Source organism: Capra hircus, chromosome 26, assembly GCF_001704415.2.
Source record: "Capra hircus breed San Clemente chromosome 26, ASM170441v1, whole genome shotgun sequence".
Taxonomy (NCBI): Eukaryota; Metazoa; Chordata; class Mammalia; order Artiodactyla; family Bovidae; genus Capra; species Capra hircus.
In genome coordinates this window covers 36,986,897-37,010,160 of record NC_030833.1, presented here as the reverse complement: position 1 = coordinate 37,010,160, position 23,264 = coordinate 36,986,897, and the positions used below count along the sequence as shown (strand labels likewise).

Here is a 23,264-nt window from a genome sequence, read left to right as displayed (position 1 = left end):
CCAAATTAAGAATCTTAAAGCCAAAATATCACAAAGAAAATAGTATTACTACTTAGTGGTCCTAATAATATGATGAAAACACATCCTAAAGGACTCACAGGAACTTTTTGCTCAGACAGTTTACACGTTGTGTGTGTGGGTATGTGTCCTCAGTTGTACTCTGCAACCCCATGGACTGTAGCCGCATTAACTTAGCTGTAAGCACCTTAAGATACAAAAAAGAGAAGAGTTAGGGAAACAAAAGCTGCTTTATTCAGTTTGTCTCTTTTACCTGTCACCAAGTCCTCCCTGGCAACAAAGGAGGACTTGTATACCTAAAAAAACTTGTACTTTCCATCACTTCTTCGATCTGACTTAAAGAATATGTTTTTTAAAAGTCATTTTGTGTCCTTGCATATGCATCTTTTATTAATGGTACCCAGGGAAGATTCTCTGCCTCCCAGAAGAGTCAATGGACATTCTAAATTCTGAATACAAGCCAGTTCCTTTTAGTTGTTTTTTTTTTTTTTTTTCCAACGTTATCAATTTCTGGAACTTGACTATCCATATCCTGAGCCGGTTTGACTTCATATACTTGGAACAGGAGTATAGTACATACCGTTTTTTAAAGAAGCAGCCCCTAAAACCCCTCTTCCCTTTGCAGATCTGTTTTCTTAATTACATATGTCATCAACACACATGCCATTTTCTTTCATGATAAATTCCGAATCTGGACCTCTCAACCTGCATGAGGTAACTCAACAGCCCGTTAGCCATGACTATTACTGATTTGACTCATTTGACTGTTCTTATATTTTACCACTTTATAGACAGATCTGTTAGGAATGATTTGCAGCTTTAATTATAATTATTGTTTCCTTAAGCATTCAACTCCATGAGCAGGAATTGGTTATAACGTAGATTGCATTGCATAAAGGTCCTTACCTGCCTTTAGATCAGGGATTCTAACCTGGGGGTCACAGGTTGGTTTAGATTTATGCAAAATCTTTTCTATATGTGCATATTTCTGAGAAGAGGGTCCAGTATTTTCAGTAGATTCACAAAGGCATCATATGTAACCTAACAGCAGTTATCTCGCCATCACTGCTCCTGGGAAACTGAAAACTGAGCATGCACACACATCTTAAGACACCTTTGGAACAGGAAGTGTATAAGTAAATTAACATTTGTTAGTGAAATCCTAGAAGTATTTGTAGTAAAAGGCATTATGTATGTATGGATTGTCATTTATTTATTTACTAATTCATTTATTCAACAAGTGTTTATTGAGTGCCTTCTATAGCCAGCTACTGGGTAAACAGTTGAACAGCAGGCAATAAAAGAGCTCCATAATCTGAGAGATGAGTTAGCTAGTATCACAGAAGATAAAGTTGAAGATAAAGACTGTTCGATTCAGAAAGGTATCTTGGCTAATAGGATGGAAATTAGGGAGTGTAGAAAGAAAGCCACTGAAGAATCCAAATGGTGTGCTGAGGAGGACGTTATCGTAGAGGAAATTGTCTAATAGGATGGATTCCTCTTTGTCTTAGTAACTACCGTGTGCTGTTAGGAAACTGTTTCCTGAACTATTTCAATGATTTGGTGAAATCTGTGTGGGAAAATGATGTATAATGTACTTATGGGAGAGATCTTTTTCATGGCATGCTTAATCTTTGTTGCTAAGATTAGTGGATTGTGTGAAACTTGCATTGTAGGGATCATAGTTCATTGAGTCAGCAGTTACCATCTCTTTGAGTATACTATACTTCATCAGGGTGATGGCAAGACTGGTGTGCCAGCTCTGTATCATGTTAAACCATGAGTGTAGTTCCTTCTAATAATATTGTTAAATAAGGAAAGTACCCTGGGAACCCACCTCTGTGTTCTCATTACCACTCTCACCTAATTTCTTCTGTCCTTTCCTGCATAGTCTGACAGTCTCTCTCTAACGTGCCCTCAAATGGTTATAAAATTTAGGAAAGAACGTCAAGTGTACTTCACCAGAGAAAGATAGGAGAAACCTGATAAATGTATACTTGCGTTTGACTCAAATTGAACAACTTTGGTTTGTACCTAAAGGGACGTGAACGAGCCTTGAAAGTTATGAAGGAATTGTTAGGCCATAATTCTTGCCTTGGAGACTGGATGTCTGCCAAGACTTTACTTTGAAATTTCTGTCTTCTGTTACTAATCTTGAGGCATCATAACATACAATTCTTTTGCCACTAGTCCAGTTTATTCTTTTATGATGAGGAAGAAGGCACTTTTAAATAACAATTATTTCCACTATAATTAAACAAATCTTCTTTTGTTTGCATTATATTTGTTACTATATTGTATACACATTCTGCTTGCTTAAACATGCCCCTCTGACTACTTCACAGGAACTTTCTTTAGAAGTTTTAAAGTCTTTGACTTCTTAAAGTATTAATGGGATTTGCCAAAGTTGTAGTATCCAAATGCTTGACTAGATATAGTAGCAGGACAACAAGCTTGTTCACACAGCTCCTCCAGCAAGCATTTTTCCCTTAGACAATCCTAAATTCATTTGAAGTGCCAGAGAATTAAAGGAAGACATCTGGGGGGTTTACTTCTGAATATAACAAGATCAGACATCTCGCAAAGTTTACCTCTAAGGTCCAGATATTAGAAAAGTATGCTGCCCTTTGGGAGAGCTTAGATTAGGAAGGATTAGGCTGTACCCGAATGGCTTTTGCCTTTCGGTGTCGTAATTCTGGTGCCTTACAGCTTATGCACTTAACTAGGTATGGAGTTTTATGCTCATACCTTCTTCAGTTATTGATTCAGATTCTAAGCTAATAAATCTTTGTGATATATTTAAGGGTAAAGGTTTGGAGCTGTTTTGTAGTTTTGGAAAGTTGCTCTCTAAATGATTTTTTGAAAGCAAGGGGGAAAAAACAACATAATAATTACAGAAATAATACATGTTTATGGTTCTTTTTGGTTTTTTAAGTGATTACAAATTTACAAGAAGTTACAAATACAGTTGAGAGAGGTCCTATGTGTACTTCACCCAGCTTCCCCAGTGGTAATTAATGTTTTGTATAGTTACCTGGAACGGAAAGTCAAGTGGGCCTTAGGAAGCATTGCTACAAACAAAGCTAGTGGAGGTGATGGAATCCTAGTTGAACTATTTCAAATCCTAAAAGATGATGTTATGAAAGTGCTGCTCTCAATATGCCAGCAAATTTGGAAAACTCAGCAGTGGCCATGGGACTGGAACAGGTCAGTTTTCATTCCAATCCCAAAGAAGGGCAATGCCAAAGAATGTCCAGACTACCACACAATTACACTCATCTTACACGCTAGCAAAGTAATGCTCAAAATTCTCCAAGCCAGCCTTCAACACTACATGAACCGTGAACTTAAGATGTTCACACTGGATTTAGAAAAGGCAGAGGAACCAGAGATCAAATTGCCAACACCTGTTGGATCATCGAAAAAGCAAGGGAATTCCAGAAAAGCATCTATTTCTGCTTTATTGATTATGCCAAAGGCTTTGACTGTGTAGATCACAACAAACTGTGGAAACTTCTTAAAGAGATGGGAATAGCAAACCACTTTACCTGCCTCCTGATAATTATGTATGCAGGTCAAGAAGCAACAGTTAGAACCGGACATGGAGCAACAGACTGGTTCCAAATTGGGAAAGGAGTACATCAAGACTGTATATTGTCACCCTGCTTATTTAACTTATGTGCAGAGTACATCATGCGAAATGCCAGGCTAGATCCAGATTAAAGCCCAAGCTGGAATCAAGATTGCTGGGAGAAATATCAATAACCTCAGATATGCAGATGATACCACCCTTATGGCAGAAAGTGAAGAGGAATTAAAGAGCCTCTGGATGAAAGTGAAAGAGGAGAGTGGAAAAGCTGGCTTAAAACTCAACATTCAGAAAACGAAGATCATGGCATCCGGTCCTATCACTTCATGGCGAATAAATGGGGAAACAATGGAAACAGTGACAGACTTAATTTTCTTGGGCTCCAGAATCACTGCAGATGGCGACTGCAGCCATGAAATTAAAAGATGCTTGCTCCTTGGAAGAAAAACTATGACCAACGTAGACAGCATATTAAAAAGCAGAGACATTACTTTGCCATCAAAGGTCCGTCTAGTCAAAGCTGTGGTGTTTTCAGTAGTCATTAATGGATATGAGAGTTGGACCATAAAGAAAGCTGAATGCCAAAGAATTGATGCTTTTGAGCTGTGGTGTTGGAAAAGACTCTTAAGAGTCCCTTGGATTGTAAGGAGATTAAACCAGTCCATCCTAAAGGAAATCAGTCCTGAATATTCATTGGAGGGACTGATGCTGAAGCTGAAACTCCAATGCTTTGGCTACCTGATGTGAAGAACTGACTCACTGGAAAAGGCCCTGATACTGGGAAAGATTGAGGGCAGGAGGAGAAGGGGATGACAGAGGATGAGATGATTGGTTGGCATCACCTACTCAACAGACATGAGTTTGAACAAGATCCAGGAGTTGGTGATGGACAGGGAAGCTTGGCGTGCTACAGTCTGTGGGGTTGCAAAGAGTTAGACACGTCTGAGCGACTGAACTGAACTAATAGTTATCTACTGTTATTAAAATCAGAAAATTAACATTACATGCTCCCTGTTTAAAACACAAAAAAATCAATCATGTAGAAATGTATAGAAAAAAGGGCCTCATTTTTTTCCTCCTCTTCAGTCTCAGAATCATTGCTGTGCTTCCCTGTAGGCCTTTTAAAACACACATTTAAACACATACACATGCATCCACTTTGTGCACACATGTAGAACTCTTTGCTTTGGGGGGGAATGGATCATATATGCTGTAATTTGTATTTTTCATGCAATACTGTGTTATTTCATATGGGTAAATATGAATCTGCTTTACTCTTTTTCATTTCTTGTTTGTGTAAGTGTGCATTTGGGTAAATATGGAAGATTCCTTATCTGTAAGTATTATAGTATGATTAGTTTTGATGTATATTTTCAATGTGTTACTTAAGAAGTAAGGCTTTTTCCCCTTGGACTGGGAATTATAATCCATTGCATAATGTAAAGAGAGATAGTAATAAATTTAAAATTTTAAATCATTGATATTCTTGCTGTTTTTTTCACTGACAGGGATAGGTTAAAATTTTTAGAATAGTCTGCCATCAATAAAAAATAGTGATATTCTGGTTCTTAATAAATAGTGTACAACCAGTAATATTAGATATAAAATCAGTATTTGATGCTTTCCAAAAGGGAACTTTATCCTTCCTCTCAAAATTAATTCACATTTTTGTTTAAATTCCAATTATTCATTTATAAGAAAAATTATTTTCTCTAATAGTTTTTTCTTTTATTAAACAGAAATGTTTCTTTTTAATTATCAATTTCTTTGAGTTGTGAGGATAATTTATGAGAAGTTTAAATATTTAAATGCTTTGTCAGAAAGAATAATGTACTATTTGTTTCACATACTAATGAATACTATAACCAGAAATACCACATCCACTGTTATGATCTTTTTGCAGCATAAAACAAAATTTATTTTTTTGGGCAACTAGGTTGCCCCTACTATATTTGCTATATCTAATGTGAAATCTTACAGAAGTGTTCTGAGAAACCTTACCAAGCATTTTTTATTGAAAGCAGATAGGTTATACATACAAATAAAAGGAAATCTTGTATAAATTAAACCATCCTTAATAAGTTATTTAAGCACTTAATTTGTAAATTTAGGAAATTAGATTCTAATCCTACTTTATATAAATTTGAACTAGACAATCTCCCTGAAACTCACTTTTTCTTTTATAAAGTATAGAAAAGTCTCCACTTAACTGGAATAAAATGGTCAAGTGAAAGTTATACACAAATATGATGTATGGTCTGAAATAGAGATAAAAATGAACAGGTGATTAGTGAACTTTGTGTAAAGACTATCAGAATCTTCCAGGTAATCTATGTGTGAAGGAGTCCCGAGAGTCAGGCTGTGTTTGTGCAGATCTTTTTTAGTGGCCTTATTAGAAGCTTTTCAGTTCAGTTCAGTTCAGTCGCTCAGTTGTATCTGACTTTGTGACCCCATGAATTGCAGCACACCAGGCCTCCCTGTCCATCACCAGCTCCCGGAGTTCACTCAGACTCAAGTCCATCGAGTCAGTGATGCCATCCAGCCATCTCATCCTCTGTCGTCCCCTTCTCCTCCTGCCCCCAATCCCTCCCAGCATCTGTGTAAATTTCTCTGCTTTTCTTTTGTGGCTATGTTTTTTCAGAGAAAAAAACACTGTCCTTAAACGTTTGCTTCTCAAAGTGTTCTAGGAAATGTAATTTAGTTCAGTTCAACCAGCTTTTATAGAGTACCCTAAAAGAGAATTAAGAGATATTATGCTGCCCTTGAAGGTCTCGTAATTTGGTTGGAAAGTGAGAACAGACATAACCCCCAGATTAGGTATATGTATATATTCCAAACTTTAGGAAGTTCTCAGTTGCCTGTAGAGCCGTCCATCCTCAAATTTAGGTGGCTCAGGGAACTCAACACTGGTGACATTTAGCTAGCACTTGGAAGGAATGCATTCTACTCATATATTTATAAAAACATATATTAAAATAAATTCAGGTTAGTGTCTTTTAAGTCAGTAGTGAGTTAAGAGCCAAATATATAATACAGTCATGATGAAAATTTTTGCTAATATATATGGAAAGGATGTGATTTGCTGAAGGGATTAATTAATTGATTTGAGAATTAATCATTATAGTATTTTTGCCTGAACTTCCTTCTTAGGTATACATTACAATGCTTAGTTCTTAATGTTAAGTGATAGTTTAGTCCCTAAAGTATTTTACAATTTATAGTTCTTCTTCTTTGACTCTTTTCTGTTTTCTTAAATGTCAGATCATCTTCCAATTACCTTCAGTCTGTGAGTCAGTGATTTTCATGGTCATGAAATCCTAAGATTTGAGAATTAAAAGAGATTTCAGAAAGTCTAACCAAACCTCCTCGAAGTTCTCTCTTTAACCAGGGCCCTTGCTGCTCTTCAGAGTCCTGAGACATCCACATTCAGAGGCCTCTCTGCCCTTTGAAAACCTCATGGCAGCCTTCACCGTTTCTTCCTGAATCTTGGTCATTATCATTTCTGGCACTTCCCAGGCATGCATCTTTCTTTCTAGAAGATTAAATATTTGATTGCTCAATAAAGTGAAGTATTCTCTCCCTGCTCTTTCTGCTTTCTTTCTCCACTCCTTCCCACCTCCCCACCTGTTTCCTGTCTCATCCCCTGTTGTTTTGTTTACTCTGTACCTTCTCGATTTTTCTAGCCCTTTCTTTATACCTTCATTCCAATGTAAACAGCCCTACGGCTTTTATTCTGGGGCAGAATGTTTTCTCTGCTACCTAATTATGGAATTCTAAGGGGAGTGCTAACCCTGTAGTGGTTCAGTAGTGGTAGCCACGTATTCTTCCACAAGCTGCACAGTGTGAAAGGGAAAATTGATGTTCTCCTAGGTCCTCTTTTCTATTTATAGTTTCATTGTTCTTCCACTCTTGAGTGAAAACTCCAGCCTCTGATACCTCCTTCATTCCTCACCATCACTGTCCATCTCTCCCTGTTGCTTTTGCAGTCACAGTTTATCTGTATTTGCACTCATCTTCCTTTCCTTCCTTCAGAATCAGATGATAGGTAGCCATTTTATTCACGGCTCTCTTGTCTTCCTTTTTTATGGGACTTTGTTTCATTACTCCTGTACCTTTCCTCTGCTTTATCCTTTTCCAAACTACCTTAGCCTAAAAACATGTTCAGATCTTTCGTATCTGAGAGGAGGAAAGAAAGAGAATCTTGTTTGGCTTCCCCAGGGGCATGCGGGATCTCCCTTGACTAGGGATGAAACCCACGCCCCCTGCTTTGGGAGCATGGAGTCGTAACCACTGCTCTGCTAGGGAAATCTGACAGTATCTTCTCTAGTCTCATTCTGGCTATTTCTGATCCTTTTTTCTCTCCTTTGCACCCAGATTCCTTAAGAGAATGAGTTAGAAGGGTTTATATCCGTATTGCCTCGTTTCTCATTGATTCTTCAATCCTACCTGCTTTGCTACACTGCTGACCAAAACAGTATTCACCAGGGAAGACCAGTGGACACTTTTAGCCCTTTTCTTACTGGTTCTTCCTACTGCATTTGGTAATGTTGATCATATCCTCTCCAATTTTCTCTTCTTCAAAGACTATACTCTCTTAACATTGTTTTTCTGTCTCTTTTGTGACTTTCTTTTCAGCTATTCCCTGATTGTTGGTGTCTCTGAGGTTTTGTTCTTAGGACACCTCCCAGTATACACTTCATCTGGGTGAACTCGTCCATTCTCATCTTATCTCTGACAGAAATGCTATATCCAGTTGCTTGGTAGACACTTCCACTGAGATATGTGTCTTACATCTTGTGTGGCTAAAGCTCTCAACACATCATCTTCCCTCATTCTGGATCACATATTCTTTCCATTTTCTCTGTTTTGATTGATGGTACCACTCTGCTGTATCCTGCATCTAGTCATTCATCATGCCCTGGGGATTTTTCCTCCTAAATATTTCTCAAACCCATCCTCTTCTTTCCATCCTAACTACCTGCCTACTACCTATCCATCATCTTCTCCCCATCCCATGGGTAAAATCTTTCAATGGCTACCCAGAGTTCCTAAACAAGACATGCATGTCTTTTTATGACCTAGCCCTTGTCCCCTTCTCCAGTCTGTCTTGTGCTACCTACTTCCTTACTTGTATTTCAGTTCAGCAACACTATAAAGTGCATTATATTCCCCATAAGCAAAACTATTTCTTATCTTTGTACCTTTTTTCATGCTGTCCCATCTGTTTGAAAAAACCACCACTCTTCCTTTGATTAACTCCTTTATTAAACCCAGTTTGGGTACCATCTAAGATAATTTCTTGGGTTTACATCTCACTCTCCTAAGCAAGAGAAGGCTCTAATAATAATAACCTACACATAACTCTATCAGTGTAATTCACATGTTCATAATTATGTTTGTATTATCTCTTCCATTACACTTAGGAACTCCTTGAATCCAAACACTGGGTCATCATCTTTTAATTGCTAGTGTCAAATAGAGTATGTGTCATGTATAAACACAGTCCCTTCATTTTATGAAAGAGGAAGTTGAAATCCAGAGTTTATTACTACCTTAAATGATTAATTCAAAATGAAAGCTGATTTTAAAAACTTAATTGGAAGAGAATTTAATAAGGTATAGATATAAATACTCTGTTGGTGTCAAAAGAAAAAGCATTAAAAAAAATTTTTTTTTTACCATGCTGTGAGACATGTACGATCTTAGTTTCCCAGCTTGGGATTGAATTCCCATACTCCTTGCAGTGGAAGCTCAGAGTCTTAACCACTGGACTGCCAGGGAAATCCCTGAACAGCACTTCTTATCCAAGTGAAATATGATCAAATAAACCAAGTCATATCCATAGAGTATTGATTATGTGAGACATTGGAGGAGCTTGAGTTTTCCAAACCAAATAGTACCTGATTTCTAACATCCTACAGCACTAAAACCTAATGTCAGATATTTTTAAATTATTGTGGGGGGAAATGCTGATTCTTTTTAAGTTGTAGTGTTTGTTGAATCATTCTTTAAAATAATTGACTATTCTCTTAACCCAGTTTCTGCTTAAGAATTAAATTCCTTTTTAAAAAGAATACTAACTTATTTTCAACTTCTCTGTAAATACTTAAAGAATGCTTCCAAGTTTCTTACCTATTTGTTAACCCTCTTTCCCCTTCTTTGTCTTCCTAATTATCAGCAAACTTTCACCTCCTCAACTATGTTGAGGGCACTGGGCCAGGCGCCGTTTTATGTATTACAAAGAAGAGATGCTGTGGCTCAAATTTTTTCCGATGGCCTAGTGTAAAGATGTTTATGCAGAGTGTCAATGGAAACACAATTATCTTAACAGGATGATACAGCCTATTTTGCTTAGAAATGCCCTAATTTCCTGTTTAGGTTATCCAGAGGTCAGGTAGGGATTTCTCTTTGCACTCCCATAGTACAGATTCACATCCTGCAAGCCTTGTAGGACTTAGATCACAAGCCCTTTAATTCCACTGGCTGCGTTTATCTCCCCAAGAAAGTAAGTCCTTCCTCTGTTGTTTTTATTTAGTTTCTCCTTTTGTATTTTACTGCTAAAACCTGTAGTGAAAGTGATGCCAATAGCTGTTTACCCATAGCTGCTTCTTAACTAAGGGGCATCTTAAAGTTTGCATTGTTGCCCCTTTGAAGTTCACATCACAGTGCTGTTACTGTTACCCTGTCCAGAGAGTTACCAGTTACCTAGGTGGTCTGCCATCTATGGGGTAGCACAGAGTCAGACGCGACTGAAGTTACTTAGCAGCAGCAGCAGCAGCAGCAGCAGCAGCAGCAGCAGCAGAGAGTTACCAGAGAGCTGTAACTAACTAAGCACTCAGGCATCGTCAGTCCCAAAGTAAACTATGGAACCTTCTACATAGCTACCACCTTTGTGAATTAGCTTCTGCATGTAGTTTTGTAACTGCCCCCCACCTTTTTCATATTTACTTATGCCTTGGGGCTATGGAAAAACCAAATTTATCTGTGAAAACAGACTAAGCAGCAAGTGTTCTGACGCATTTATTGAGCAAATTATTATATCTGACAAAAAGGTAATTACATAGTTAGGTCTGAATAATTGTTCAGTCCCCAAGTCATGTCCCACTCTGCAACCCCGTGGAATGCAGCATGCCAGGCTTCCCTGTCCTTCACCATCTCCCGGAGTTTGCTGAAACTCCTGTCCATCGAGTCCGTGATGCATCTCATCCTTTTGTCACCCCTTTCTCCTGCCCTCAGTCTTTCCCAGCATCAGGGTCTTTTCCAGTGAGCCGGCTCTTTGCATCAGGGAGCCAGAGTACTGGAGCTTCAGCTTCAGCATCAGTGCTTCCAGTGAATATTGAGGGTTAATTTCCTTTAGGATTGACTGGTTTGATCTCCTCGCTATCCAAGGGACCCTCAAGAGGCTTCTCCAGCACCACAGTTCCAGAGCATCAGTTCTTTGGTACTCAGCCTTCTTTATGGTCCAACTCTCACATCCGTACAAATCGAACCTGGGTCTCCTACATTGCAGGCAGCTCTTTTTTTACTGTCTGAGCCTTCTGGGAAGCCCCTGGATAATTAGAGGTTAATAAATTATTTAACATAAGTAAGTGCCTTTTAGATTTAGAAAAATAAAAAATACATATATTTTTAAGTTGAATAAAAATTACAAAATCTATTATAAGATTTGAAAGAAAAAAATTAATGACGATGCAAGCCCCGTTAAATATTTCAAACAAATATTCACCAAGATATTATAGTATTCTTTGTCTTTAATATAGACCACAAATGTCCTTATTTTCCTTATTCCATCATGCTAAGTACAGTAGACTAGCTAACTCTGTATTCTTTGGGAATCTAAGGGAAATTGGCAAAGGGTCTGTATTTATTAATATATTCTAGGACATAAAACAGAGACCTTTATCTCTAGAAAGCTGAACAAATGAGACATGCATCTGAAATTCACTTCCCCACTTCACCAAAAATTTCTTGCAAGGACTAGAACTGGGGTATTTGCTTTGTCAGTGCCTGCTAAGTTATTACTGTAGAAACTCTCCCCCTTTTCCTCCTGAGGCATTTAGGATATAATGGTCATGTTGTGTTTCATTTGTCTCAAATGGCCTGAGTTCCATTTCAAAGAATAGAATGATAATATGTATTGGGGCCTGAAGTATTTAGTTTTAATTTTAGTTTAGCTTTGTTTTTTCAAAAGCCAAAAGTCAGTGTTTATAACTAGTGACAAATTGTAAATAATATATATTATTTGACTTGCTAAAATTTTATAGTAAAACATACATCACTAATTACATTTAAGACTAAATTAACCCAGCTGTTAGTGTCTCCAAGTTTTCATTTGCATTATTTTAAAACACAACCATGGGGAGGAGAGGGGAGGAGTAGCCACTTAGATTCTTAAAAATTTTAAAAATGGTTATCCTCTCCCTCTTGTTCTTCTTAATAAATGTACTCTACAGGAGTACTTAAAGATATCTCAACCCAGTCTAGCTTCTCTCATTTGAGCAACTACTATATCCTGGAGTAAAGACACATTGGCATACAGTTCTTCTTCACTGGCTGATCCACACTGTTTTCCTTTGTTGTTTGAGTTCTTCCAAAGTCAGTTCATATTAGCAGATCTTATTTTTTCAGAGCTGCAATGACAGAATGACTCATTATAGAGAACTAAAAGTTTAGTGAACACCTCACATCATGAGTTTCAAGGTTTGATTTCTTTAGTATTGGAAGTCTGAGCTTCATTGGCAAAGTCATTACATAACTCCCTGTTATATAAGTGTGGCAGATGACGTAATGAATCCAGATAGAAAATTAAAGGTATGACCCAGGAATGTTTATTTAGCATGTTTGATTGTCACATCACTGATGACTAAAGGTAGTCTCAGGAGCAGAACTTTGGTTATGAAATATTTCACTATATTCTATATCACAGATTAAATCAAAGAGACTATCTGGCTTTCAGAATAATATAAGGCATTACTAAAAATTCAGATTGTAAATAGTAAAGTAAATGATAACATAGCTATCTTATTAGTAAATATGATGTGGGCTCTGCCTAGACATGACCTTTTTGTCAAAAGGTAATATTTGCTTGGTTCCTGCTATATACCAGGTACTGGGCCAAATGTGAAGGTACAGATGTTAAGCAAAACAAGTCACCAGCTTTGAGGCACTTACAAAGTACATTAATAGAAAGGAGAAAAGGTTTCACTACTGGCGTATAAGAAAAAGTCGGGCTGCGTTAGCCATGCATCATCCAGACTACAGAAGGAATTATTGATATTTGATTCTTTAGTGGGTAGACATAGTACCTGTGCTATCAGCATAGCGTGAAAAACAGTGTGATAGAGATTTTGTGAAGGGGGATGTGAGGACACGCGAAAGAGAGCAGCCAACCCACTGTGGTCTGGGGAGGCTTCCTGAGAGAAGTGAATCCAGACCTAAATTGTATGGAATAAGTGAGAGTTCCCTGGGTCCAGAAGGAGGAGAAAGGGACTCAGAGAAGAAAATGACAATTTCATGGGGGATCGTCATGGTTTTTAAGAGAACTCTGAATAGTTCCTTGTTTTAGGAGCTTAAATTCAAGGCAGGAGAGGAAGCCAAAAGATCACTTTGCATGTCATGTTAAGGAACTGGAACTTTATCTTGTAGGAGCCGGGAAGTCATTGAAAGTTTTAGGTAAGTGAATGATATGATCAGATATGTATTTCAGCTGCTTCTCTCTGGCAGCAGTGTGGAGGTTGATGGATCCTGGGGAGCAGATAGAGGGCATAGGCAAGACCAAAGGCCCCAGGGGACAGAATGTGATATCTAAATCTAGGACAGTAGTAATAGCAGTGGTGGAAAGTAGATAGCAAGTGAATTCAAGAAATATTTAGGAAAAAAATATTTAAGACATTAGGTTGACATAATTTGGCAATAAGGTACAGGAGTTGTGAGAGAGAAGATTCAAAGCAGAGTGAATGCAGATTTCTGGTTTGGGTAATTAGGTAAGTGCTAGCACTGAGTGTGTGACTCACCTCACAACGTGAGGCAACCAAACAAGCTACTCATGAAGAAAAACAAGCCACATATATATGCGAAGGTAGCATGCAAATCAAAATGACACTCTACTTGAGCAAAATATCTGAAATGTTCTTTTCTATTTGGCTAGTTACTAGGTTTTTTGTATTTTAGAAGTAGAAGATAAAAAAGTTATTTAGGGGGAGGGGGCTGTGCCTCATGTCATGCAAGATCTCAGTTCCCCAACCAGGGATAGAACTCATGCTCCCTGCAGTGGAGGCACAAAGTCTTAACACCTGGACTGCCAGGAAAGTCCAAAAAAATTCTTCATAATAATTTACTAATATCTGTCTGGATTCATAAAGAACTTTTTAGGAAACTTCAGTTAAATATCTTTTGTTATGTGAGTTTAAATATATAATATAAATATTTTAAACCCCAATTGCCAAAAGAATTATTTAAAACTCAACTATATAAGGTGGTAATATTCTTACATTACTAAACGGAAAGTCAAAAGATCCTCTTAAAAGTTTCTGTAACCAATTCTACTCCCAGATATACACCCAAGAGTAAAACGCATGTCGACCCAAAAACGTGTTCATAGCAGTATTACTTATAATAGCTCCTGAATGGGAATAACCCAAATGTTCAGTAACTGATGAATGGATAAGCAAATGTGGTATATCCATATAACAGAATGTTATTTGGCAGTAAAGAGGAATGAATTACTGATACCTGCTACAACATGGATAAACCTTAAAATATTATGTTAAGTAAAAGAAACTGGACGCACAAAAAACATATGTTATGTGACTCCACTTTGGAGACTGACTGCTAATGGGTATGTGTGGGGTGATAAAAATGTTCTCAAATTGATTGAGGTGGTTGGAGAATTCCATGAATGTACTCAGGATAAATTGGACCATGTATGAAATATATCTCAAAACTGTTAAAAAAAAATTTTAAGGTGATGCAAGAAGAAACAGGAGTTTAATTATATTAAAATTATAAAAGCAAAAATAGAGAAAAATTATTATAACTATCAAAAATAGGAAGGTAGTTTAAGTAAGATAAATCCTCATATATGCTAACTGTATGATGATAAATAAAAACAAGAAAAATAGGTATATTTAAAAATATTGAGGTAATCACCAGTATTAGAAGGAGTTAACATGACTGCGTCTGAGAATGGAAAGTGTAGGAGAGTGGAATGTTGGTTTTATGATGTGGCCCATTTGATTATTAACCATGTATTACTTGATAAAATTAATCTTAATAAAGAAATAGACCACATAAAATCAAACACATATATGTATCTGCATGGTCTTTTAGCCATGGTAGTGACCAAGAAATTCAAGATACAGTAAATACAGATGTGTATAAATCTGATGATGTAAATTCCTTTTGCCTCTTTTTTCCCCAAATTCCAAACCAACCTAGTAGTTATCTAGGACTACTACTTGGCTTATCATCAGAAATACTTTAGGAACATTCTGCTTCTGCTGTGTGCAGTTCACTGGAGTTAAGTGACTTGAAGAGAAGAATGCCTTTAAGCCACAATGTGCTGAGACCTTGCTCCTGATCCTCACGTAGTTAGGAGTGGAAAGGCTGGCTGAGAGTGGGTTTGGCAGATGGACTATTTGAAGAGGGCAGGCATGGGTTAGGGGTCAGGTGTATCAGAGAGTCAAAAGGCAGCACGAGGGCAGTGAACACCTGGAGGCAAAAAAATGAAGTGGATAGAAGCTCAACACTGCTTCTTTAGTTTTTGCCCAAGCCCCCTCTATCTGCTACTGAAAATTCTTTTCTGTGCAGCATGTGGAATTTTCCAAATGTGTTTTCAGATAGCTGGAAAGGGGTAAAAGCCAAGTGCTTTAAAAAGCATATGGAGCTCATCATTTGATTTCAACATCTATTTAGAAAAAGCACTTGTATTCCCTCTCCCCAATTGTGGCCAATTTAATAAGACCCATTTTTCTTGAATCCCCAGTGCCTAATTACTGATATTTCTTCCTTAAAGCTACATGCTGGTTTAGGATTTTTGTTGTCGTTTAAGTCTCTGAAGCACTCTAGGAACCCTTGCTCTGGCTTTGTTTTTTTGGAAGCAAAGGGAAAATGATCTCCTGGTTTACTTTTGGAATCTGCAAAGCAACTTTGAGGTCCCAGGTGGGTTTAGTGTTTGGAAAGGGGAATTTGGGGGACTAAGGTTGACCCTGAGCCCCCAGATCACTGTTCACATTTAAAAAAGCAAACCTGGTATCCCCAGTTGCTTTTCTCTTGAGGTTGGCTTAACTTTATTTATCTTCTGCCTTGGGTCACTGCCCCTGAGGTGCTTCAAAAGCAAAACCCAAAGACCCAAAACAAAGAAAGCTAAACCAGATTCAAGGAAAAAATGACCTAGCACTCTGGGTTCACTTTTACAAAGGCAAAAAGTCACTTCAAGAGTTCCATAGAATGGTTTTAAGTTGGCCTAGATTCATTGTGTCCTTTGCACAAAGTGATCTCAACAGGTCTGAGACCCCAAGTTTCTTGGGTGTAGATTTGGAGTGAAGTTAGGATGGGAAGCTGTCAGCGGGCTAAATGCTTTGACACAGACTAACTCTCCAGTGATTCTGAAGCGATTCTCAACTATTTTGAGCATATAAATGGACCACCCATGCAACCATTTCTTTTCTTAAGCCGAGTCTTTTTGTTTGCTGGACATAGGTAGGAATCACTGAGGAAATGAAACGTACAACTCATTTTAAAAAGTTGGCATAAATCCACCTTATATTATCAGATTAGTTATGAGGGATGTTTTTGAATCCTTGGTAAAAAAAAAAAAGGTTACTAATTTTAGATAATCTTATAAATCATGATGAAATAGAACTGAGACACGTTATTTTGCTATTCATTTTTGTATGATCCATACTTTGCTTACTTCCCCAAAGGATTTAAGATGGAATTACTTTACTTGACTATTGGAACAAACCCATTTTTAGAACCTAATACCAATTTTTGTTATAATGTGCCTGACTTTATCCTTTAATAAGTAATTGTAAAACTGCTTGTGGATAATCTAGGGGAGATTTTTGTTTTTGTTCCTGTTTGATCTACATCTTTGAATTTCAGTTATATGTGTTAACTAATAAATTCACCTGTTGAGCCCATGTCTCACAGTTTATTTACAAGACTGAGGGAGACTTTTTGTGATTAATAACAGATGTATTATTTGTGTACTGCCATCTGAAGGAAGCAAAACTTGAGACAGAGAAGTGAAGTTTTCCTTAAGGACAGAGTACATCCTGTGAAACCACAACGAATGTGAGAGGCATTCCCAAAGCAGTGACTCGTGTGGAGTGAAGAAGTCGGTGGCACCACTCCAGTTTCCTCATCCCTTCCTGTCACACTCTGGCTCCAGAGCAGTCATGTTTTAAAACCATCCCAGAAACCTGGGATCCTGCTTCTTGGTCAAAATAGGCACAGGTAGCAGCTTGTAGAAATGGACTCAGTCCATGAACCCGGCCTGGCGTAGTGTTAGGTAGAACCCAAGAATAATGCCCTAGTTTTGTGTTACATCTTTCATCTCAAAAGAACTGTACTTTCAAAGTGAAAAAGGATCTTATAATTGTTATGGGTGGAGGGACACCTGTAGTCCATTCAGAAAAAGCAGTGCTTTTTTCTCTAAGTTCATGTACCTGAATTAACATTAGACCCAGTGCCTTCTAATGAGGAAATCTATTCTCTGTATCAAGCCCCTGATGTCAAGAGCCGACTCATTGGAAAAGACCCTGATGCTGGCAAAGGTTGAAGGCAGGAGGAGAAGGGGACGACAGAGGATGAGTTGGTTGGATGGTATCACTGACTCAGTGGACTTGAGTTTGAGCAGGCTCTGGTGGACAGGGAAACCATGGGGTAGCAGAGTCAGACACAACTTAGTGACTGAACAACAACAGATGGGCAGTTAGGTTAAATTTTGTGGTTCCTGTAATTTCTAAAGAAATTTCTAGTGATAAGAACTTTGCATATGAGTGTCCGACCTTGTGAAAAAAGAGAATAGTATTTCTTTATCTAGGAAAGTCTGTTTTTGTGCTGTAAAAGAATCACTTCTGTACTCACAGTTGGAGTTGGTGTAGGTTTTAAACTCATTAAATGGGCTCCTCCTTTCTCACCTGGGGGTAGATCAGCCCTTATTTTAAGGCCTTTTCCTCTTCCAAATCCCAAAGGTCATGTTGCTGTTGCTTTTCGGAAAGAAAGGGAATTTGCAGCCAGTACATTAAGTGGTTACTTTCTGCTGACTGTGCGCATGCCCACACACACTTGAGCAAACACAAATGCATACCTGAAAGAGGACTCCTTCAAAATGAGGCTTTTAACAACTGTGTGAGGGGAATTCATTATTGGTATTTATTGGGGGAAAATTATGTATGTATGTAAACCTTATGAAAATAAAGACAATCACTGTTAGCCATAATCCCACCATACAAATTACAGCTATTCTTAACATTTTCTCAAATTTTATTCCAGTCTCTTTTGATGGGTTTTTATGTGATTTTTATTAGTAATGTTTATCATAAGCTTCTTCCCAAGTTATTTAAAATTCTGTGTAAGCATTGATTTGAATAACCACTCTATACATAGATAGATATACCTCACTATTTAACCCTTCTGTTAACATTGAGATTTAACCTGTTTTCAGTGTTTTTTTTCTTCTTCAATTTTTGATAACACAAATAACATTTTTGAGATTAATATATTTGTTGATAAAATTTTATTTACCTTTATTGTTGTTCACTGAAGTTAGATTCCTAGAAGTAGGATTACAGAGTCAAAGGGAATGGCCATTTTTTTATAAGGTTCTTAAATACATAATGCAAACTCACATTCTAGAGAAGTTATATTAATTTATATTTTCATTGCAGAGTGTAGAAAGTAACTATTCCTCCTTGTGAAAGAAGGGGGAAACGTTGCTTTAGCAAGAGTAAAAAATTACACAGAACTTGGAGTACTTCCCTTTTCTTTTTCAGTGTATTCTTTTAACATTGTCTCAGTGCAGTTTCTGTACCAGTGTCTTAACGTTTGGTGTGGCCTAGAATGTTGTCTGAAAGAAAAAATAGCCTGGCTTTTCATATTAGTAGCCCACATTTTCATTATAGAATTTTCTTCTTTGTACAAGAAAGTCTCTAATTAGTAGAGAGGGGAAGAGTCAAACAAATCCATTGTCTTCCTAAGGAAGAGCTAGTTTCTTGTAACTTTTCTCTAGTTTTTAACCACCCCAGAAGTTTTCTCTCAGAGTCAGTGGATTGGCTCATGTATTCTATGAGTAAATACAAATACTTCATTTGAAAGCCAAAACCAGTACACCCCTTACTTGTAAAGTGAGCTAAAACAAAAGAAAGAATAATATAAAAACTGAAGGAAGGTAGTAAGTAAAGCATTTAGCTTTCTGAAACAGTTCAGATGGGGATAGGAAGTTGGTCTTAAATGGCTTAAAGGGGATTAGGGTTTTAAAGTTGGATAAGGAGTTTGGTGCTTTGGTTTAGGCATGGCATTGCTTTTAAAAGATTACTTCTATATTTGACAACAATTCTAACTGGAGATTATAAAGCAAATAGTCAATTTTAAAACACTATGGAAAACAAGAGGGTTTCCTTTTTGTTGTTGTTTGTTTTTACAAAATGATTGCCTAGAGTTAACAAGCTGAGTCCTGAAGACCTCATTTCATAACACTACTGAGGATCTATCACCAGGGAGAATCCAGCAGAGGTTGTTTAATGCACTTCATTGAGATTATCTGAGCTTTTTGGTTTAAATTACTTTGGGAAAGTCTAGGTGTAAACGACTTCTTTGAAAGGTAAACATACTTAACCTCTTAAAAAAAAAAAGGTTCAATTTAAATTCTTCAGTTAGCAGCAACCTTTACTAATTAAATCTGAGTATGAACCAAATGTGTAAAGATTAAATCTCTATACATCAGAACAAGTGTTAATGTATTTATATAAAAGTGTTTTCATTATTTTACAATTATTTGAAAATGCAATGAAGTACTTTATTAGAAAGGCAACCCCTGACAATTTTAGTTATTTCAAAAGTGAAAAGATACTATACACTACATCGGTTATAAAATGTAGTTAATGAAGTTTTAAAAATAAGATTGGTTATTCTGTTCCATCTGAGAAGCAGGTTATATTCAAATGGATCAAGATTAGCATATGCTTTATGTATTAGCTGTGGATAAATAGTCAAAAATTGCTTTAACATTTTTCCCATCTTCCTCAGCTCCTCGACCTGTTTATGGTTTGGGACTGGTCTACTTATCTAGCTGATTATGGTCAGCCAGCGTCTAAGTACCTTCGGGTGAATCCAAACACAGCCCTTACTCTTCTGGAGAAGTGAGTATACTCTGAAAGCTTCGCATATCATTTTAACAGCTGGTAGTTCAGTGATAATTGAAGAACTGGAGATTTTTAATCAAAAGAGAAGTATCTACATGGAGCTTAAAAGTTCAGTTCATTTTAATGACCAAAATATAAGCCTCCTTCTTTCTTGCCTTCAGTGTTGGTACAGATTTTTATGAGATTTGTTTGTGTTGATATGAACTAAAAATTTTTCCTATTGTGTCCTCAGTATCTGGCTTAATTAGCTTTAGAAAGGGACTAGAGTGAATTTGCCATCAGTGCTATCTAAAGCCTACCATGATGGGCTTGGATTCCTTACAGGTAGAGAAGTATGCCTTTTGAAAAAATATTATAAAATCTGAAGTAACAGAACACTTACTGGCGCATCTTGTCCAAAAAACAAGTGTTGGTGTTTCTTTTCCTTCTTATTATGCAGCATGTTTTCTTTTCTCTGTATCATATTTCAGATATCACTATTAAAAATTTCAATTTTTGCATTGAAAGTGTGTCTTATTTTCCCACATTTCAAACTATCTGTGGTGTATTTGATTTGAGAAGGATACAAGGAACTGTTTAAAATAAATTGTTTTACAGTGCCATGAAACACCACTGAGGCAAAAAAAATTACTGCTTTAAATTTTCTATTGTTTTTCCTTTCACCTTGTCTTGCTATGTCTTGCTATGAGGGTGATTTTCAGAGTCCGTAGAGGGTGTGTATTTTAGCATACTTTATGGAATGATAATAGAAAATAGTATCATGTAAGAAAACATGCTTTTAGATTTATATACTAATGCAAAAACACCATTTCATACAGAATGCAAAATAAAGCTGCCAATATTTTCTGTGGTTGCTATCTCTGTAACTCTATTAGTAATACCTATTTTCTTTGAAGTATATTTTTCAAGCATAGATTTACTGTGAGATAACACAGAGCATGCCGGGATATTTTAATTGTTACAGTATAACTTTTAAATTCCTTTTATTAAGCTTCTTCATTCACATATATTCCTAGGATGAAGGATACTAGCAAAAAGAACAATATATTTGCTCAATTCAGGAAGAATGATCGAGACAAACAGAAGTTGATAGAGACAGTTGTGAAACAGCTTAAAAGTTTGGTGAATGGTATGTCCCAACACACATAGCCTTCACATCGTTTGCACTCAGTGACACCAAATCCGTGACTCAACATTGATTTCTAATGGGCAATGGTCATGATAAATTGTTTGCAGAATTAAAAAATACATTAGAGAAAAGACACTGATGAGAGCTTAGAAACAAGAATTATAAATATCATTTGTATGGATTTTTAAATAATTGAATACTATTTTATATATGGAAAATGTGACATTAATTTTTTTCACTTCTAGGGAAAAAAGGCAAAACTGTAATATATAAATCATGTCAAAAATTGTACATGTAACTGATTGTGTAAATACATTAGAAGAACTTACGCCTCTATAGGTGTTTTTTCTATTTAGACTTCAGTGATTGTTCTGGTTGTTTTTTTTTCTTCCCAGTATCTGGTTTTGGAATGCAATCATGTATGGCATTTCCCTGACATTTTCTGACTTGTACCTTTAATTTTCACCTCACTAGTATTTAAGTAGACTAAATTGTCTAATTCTGCTGATTCTGAGAGAGGAAATAGACAAATATTTAAAGGAACCTGAAATTGAACTTAATTTAACCCAATAAGAATGTGAATTACTTGTTCTACTTGGGTGGTTTAATTCAATCTGAATATGAAGGAAAGGTATTTGGATTTTCTGAAGATGCAATGTTGTTTCTGTTCAGCAGGGTTAATATTTCTAACTATACTGTTTGTAGCTGACCCCATTTATTTGGTTTGGTTTGGTTCAAGTTAGGAGGACAGAAACTGAGTGGGGCTGACCACTTCAGGTGCCACTTATGCTAGGAGAGACATACTCCTGCACAGAGAAGTTACCACAGGGGTCAGGTTACTTTCTTCAAGGCGAAGACCTCAGTGCTGGATCCTTATTGCAGAAACAAGCCAAACCAAAATGAACTCTGGAAAACCTAAAACGAATGTACATTTTACTCTGTGTAAATTACTGTGGTCCAAATGGTAATATCAATCTGATCCTTACTTTGTCTTCATTGTATTTATGCTGAATAATCCTTTTGCATTTTCAGAATTTATGCCTGTAAGAAACTTATATTTGACTCTGTAAAATAAGTGTAAAGAATTATATGTGCATTTCTTGATTTTGTGATTAAATATTAAAAAGGTTGAGCAAGTTGCTGAAAATTCATTGCTGTTGCATCTGTTTAGAGTTTCCTGATTTAAAACAACTGCTTTCTTCAGAAAGGCTGTTATTTAGTTACTGAAATGGGAGTATCGCCAAAACGAAGAAAACAAGCATTTATTCTCTTGACCGTCTCTAATCCTAAAGTATTTGACGTTTTTAAAAATATTATATGGAAAACATGGTTACTTCTAGGTACAATACGATACATTCTGGAAGTTACTAGTAAACGGCGAGCTGCTAGTTGTCTTTGAGGACTGGAAAGCGGTGGCCCTCGAGTGCCTTACCCAGCGCTCCAGGGTACTTGGGACGTCTCCCCGGCTTGGGCTGAGGCGTCCCGGATTCAGAGACGCCGCCTTTTCACTGTTTGGAGCAGACCACTGTGGGTTCGCAGCGGCGATGGTCTTGCGTTTACTTTTCTCAGGCAAACATGCACCCGGCAATCCCCACCAGCACCCCGCCCCGAAACACGCACACCCCTCGGGTTGAGCCGTAGTGACTAGGACGCCCGAGTCCTGGCCATTTAGGGCCCCACAAGAAGCCCGGAAAGCAACTATGTAGCCTGATGGGATGGAAGGATACGAAGGGGGAGGGATCGGTGAATTTGGTCCTCGAGACCCGAAAGGCGCCCAGGGATGTCTGCTCCTCGTGGGGTTGGGGGGGGGGGCGGGTCTCCGTGAAGCTTTGGGCAGCAGTGACTATCCCCTTTTGAAGGGTTCTGGAGGTGGACCGGAGACCTCGAAGGGGAGGGGATGTCGAAGAATCGCAACCCGGGCCATCCTTTGTAGTCGAAGACCGCAATTTCCCTGAAATAAAAGCAGAGCAAAGGGGAGAACGCCTATCCCTTTTAACCTTGAAGTGCCGTGGGAGCCTTGGGAAGTGGCACTGGAAGTTAGAGAGAGCCCCGTTAGCTCCCTGCGCTAGGTCAGTCCACTCGCCGAGCTCCTGCTTGGAGTCGGGAAGTTCTTGGCGCGAAACCGCAGGCCCCGCCCGGGGATCCGCGTCCGGCACGGCAC

General features: G+C 37.5%; 1 protein-coding gene across 2 annotated transcripts in view; it reads left to right on the top strand.

Moving 5' to 3' along the window:
- The window catches only part of EXOC6 (exocyst complex component 6), a 174,737-nt gene extending 152,483 nt beyond the window's left edge, over positions 1-22,254 (top strand). For both annotated transcript variants that reach the window (XM_018041543.1, XM_018041544.1), the window contains exons 21-22: positions 19,859-19,971; positions 20,991-22,254. In XM_018041543.1, coding sequence (XP_017897032.1) covers positions 19,859-19,971; positions 20,991-21,123 — 246 coding nt within the window. In that variant the 3' untranslated portion in view covers positions 21,124-22,254. The remainder of the gene's footprint in view (positions 1-19,858; positions 19,972-20,990) is intronic.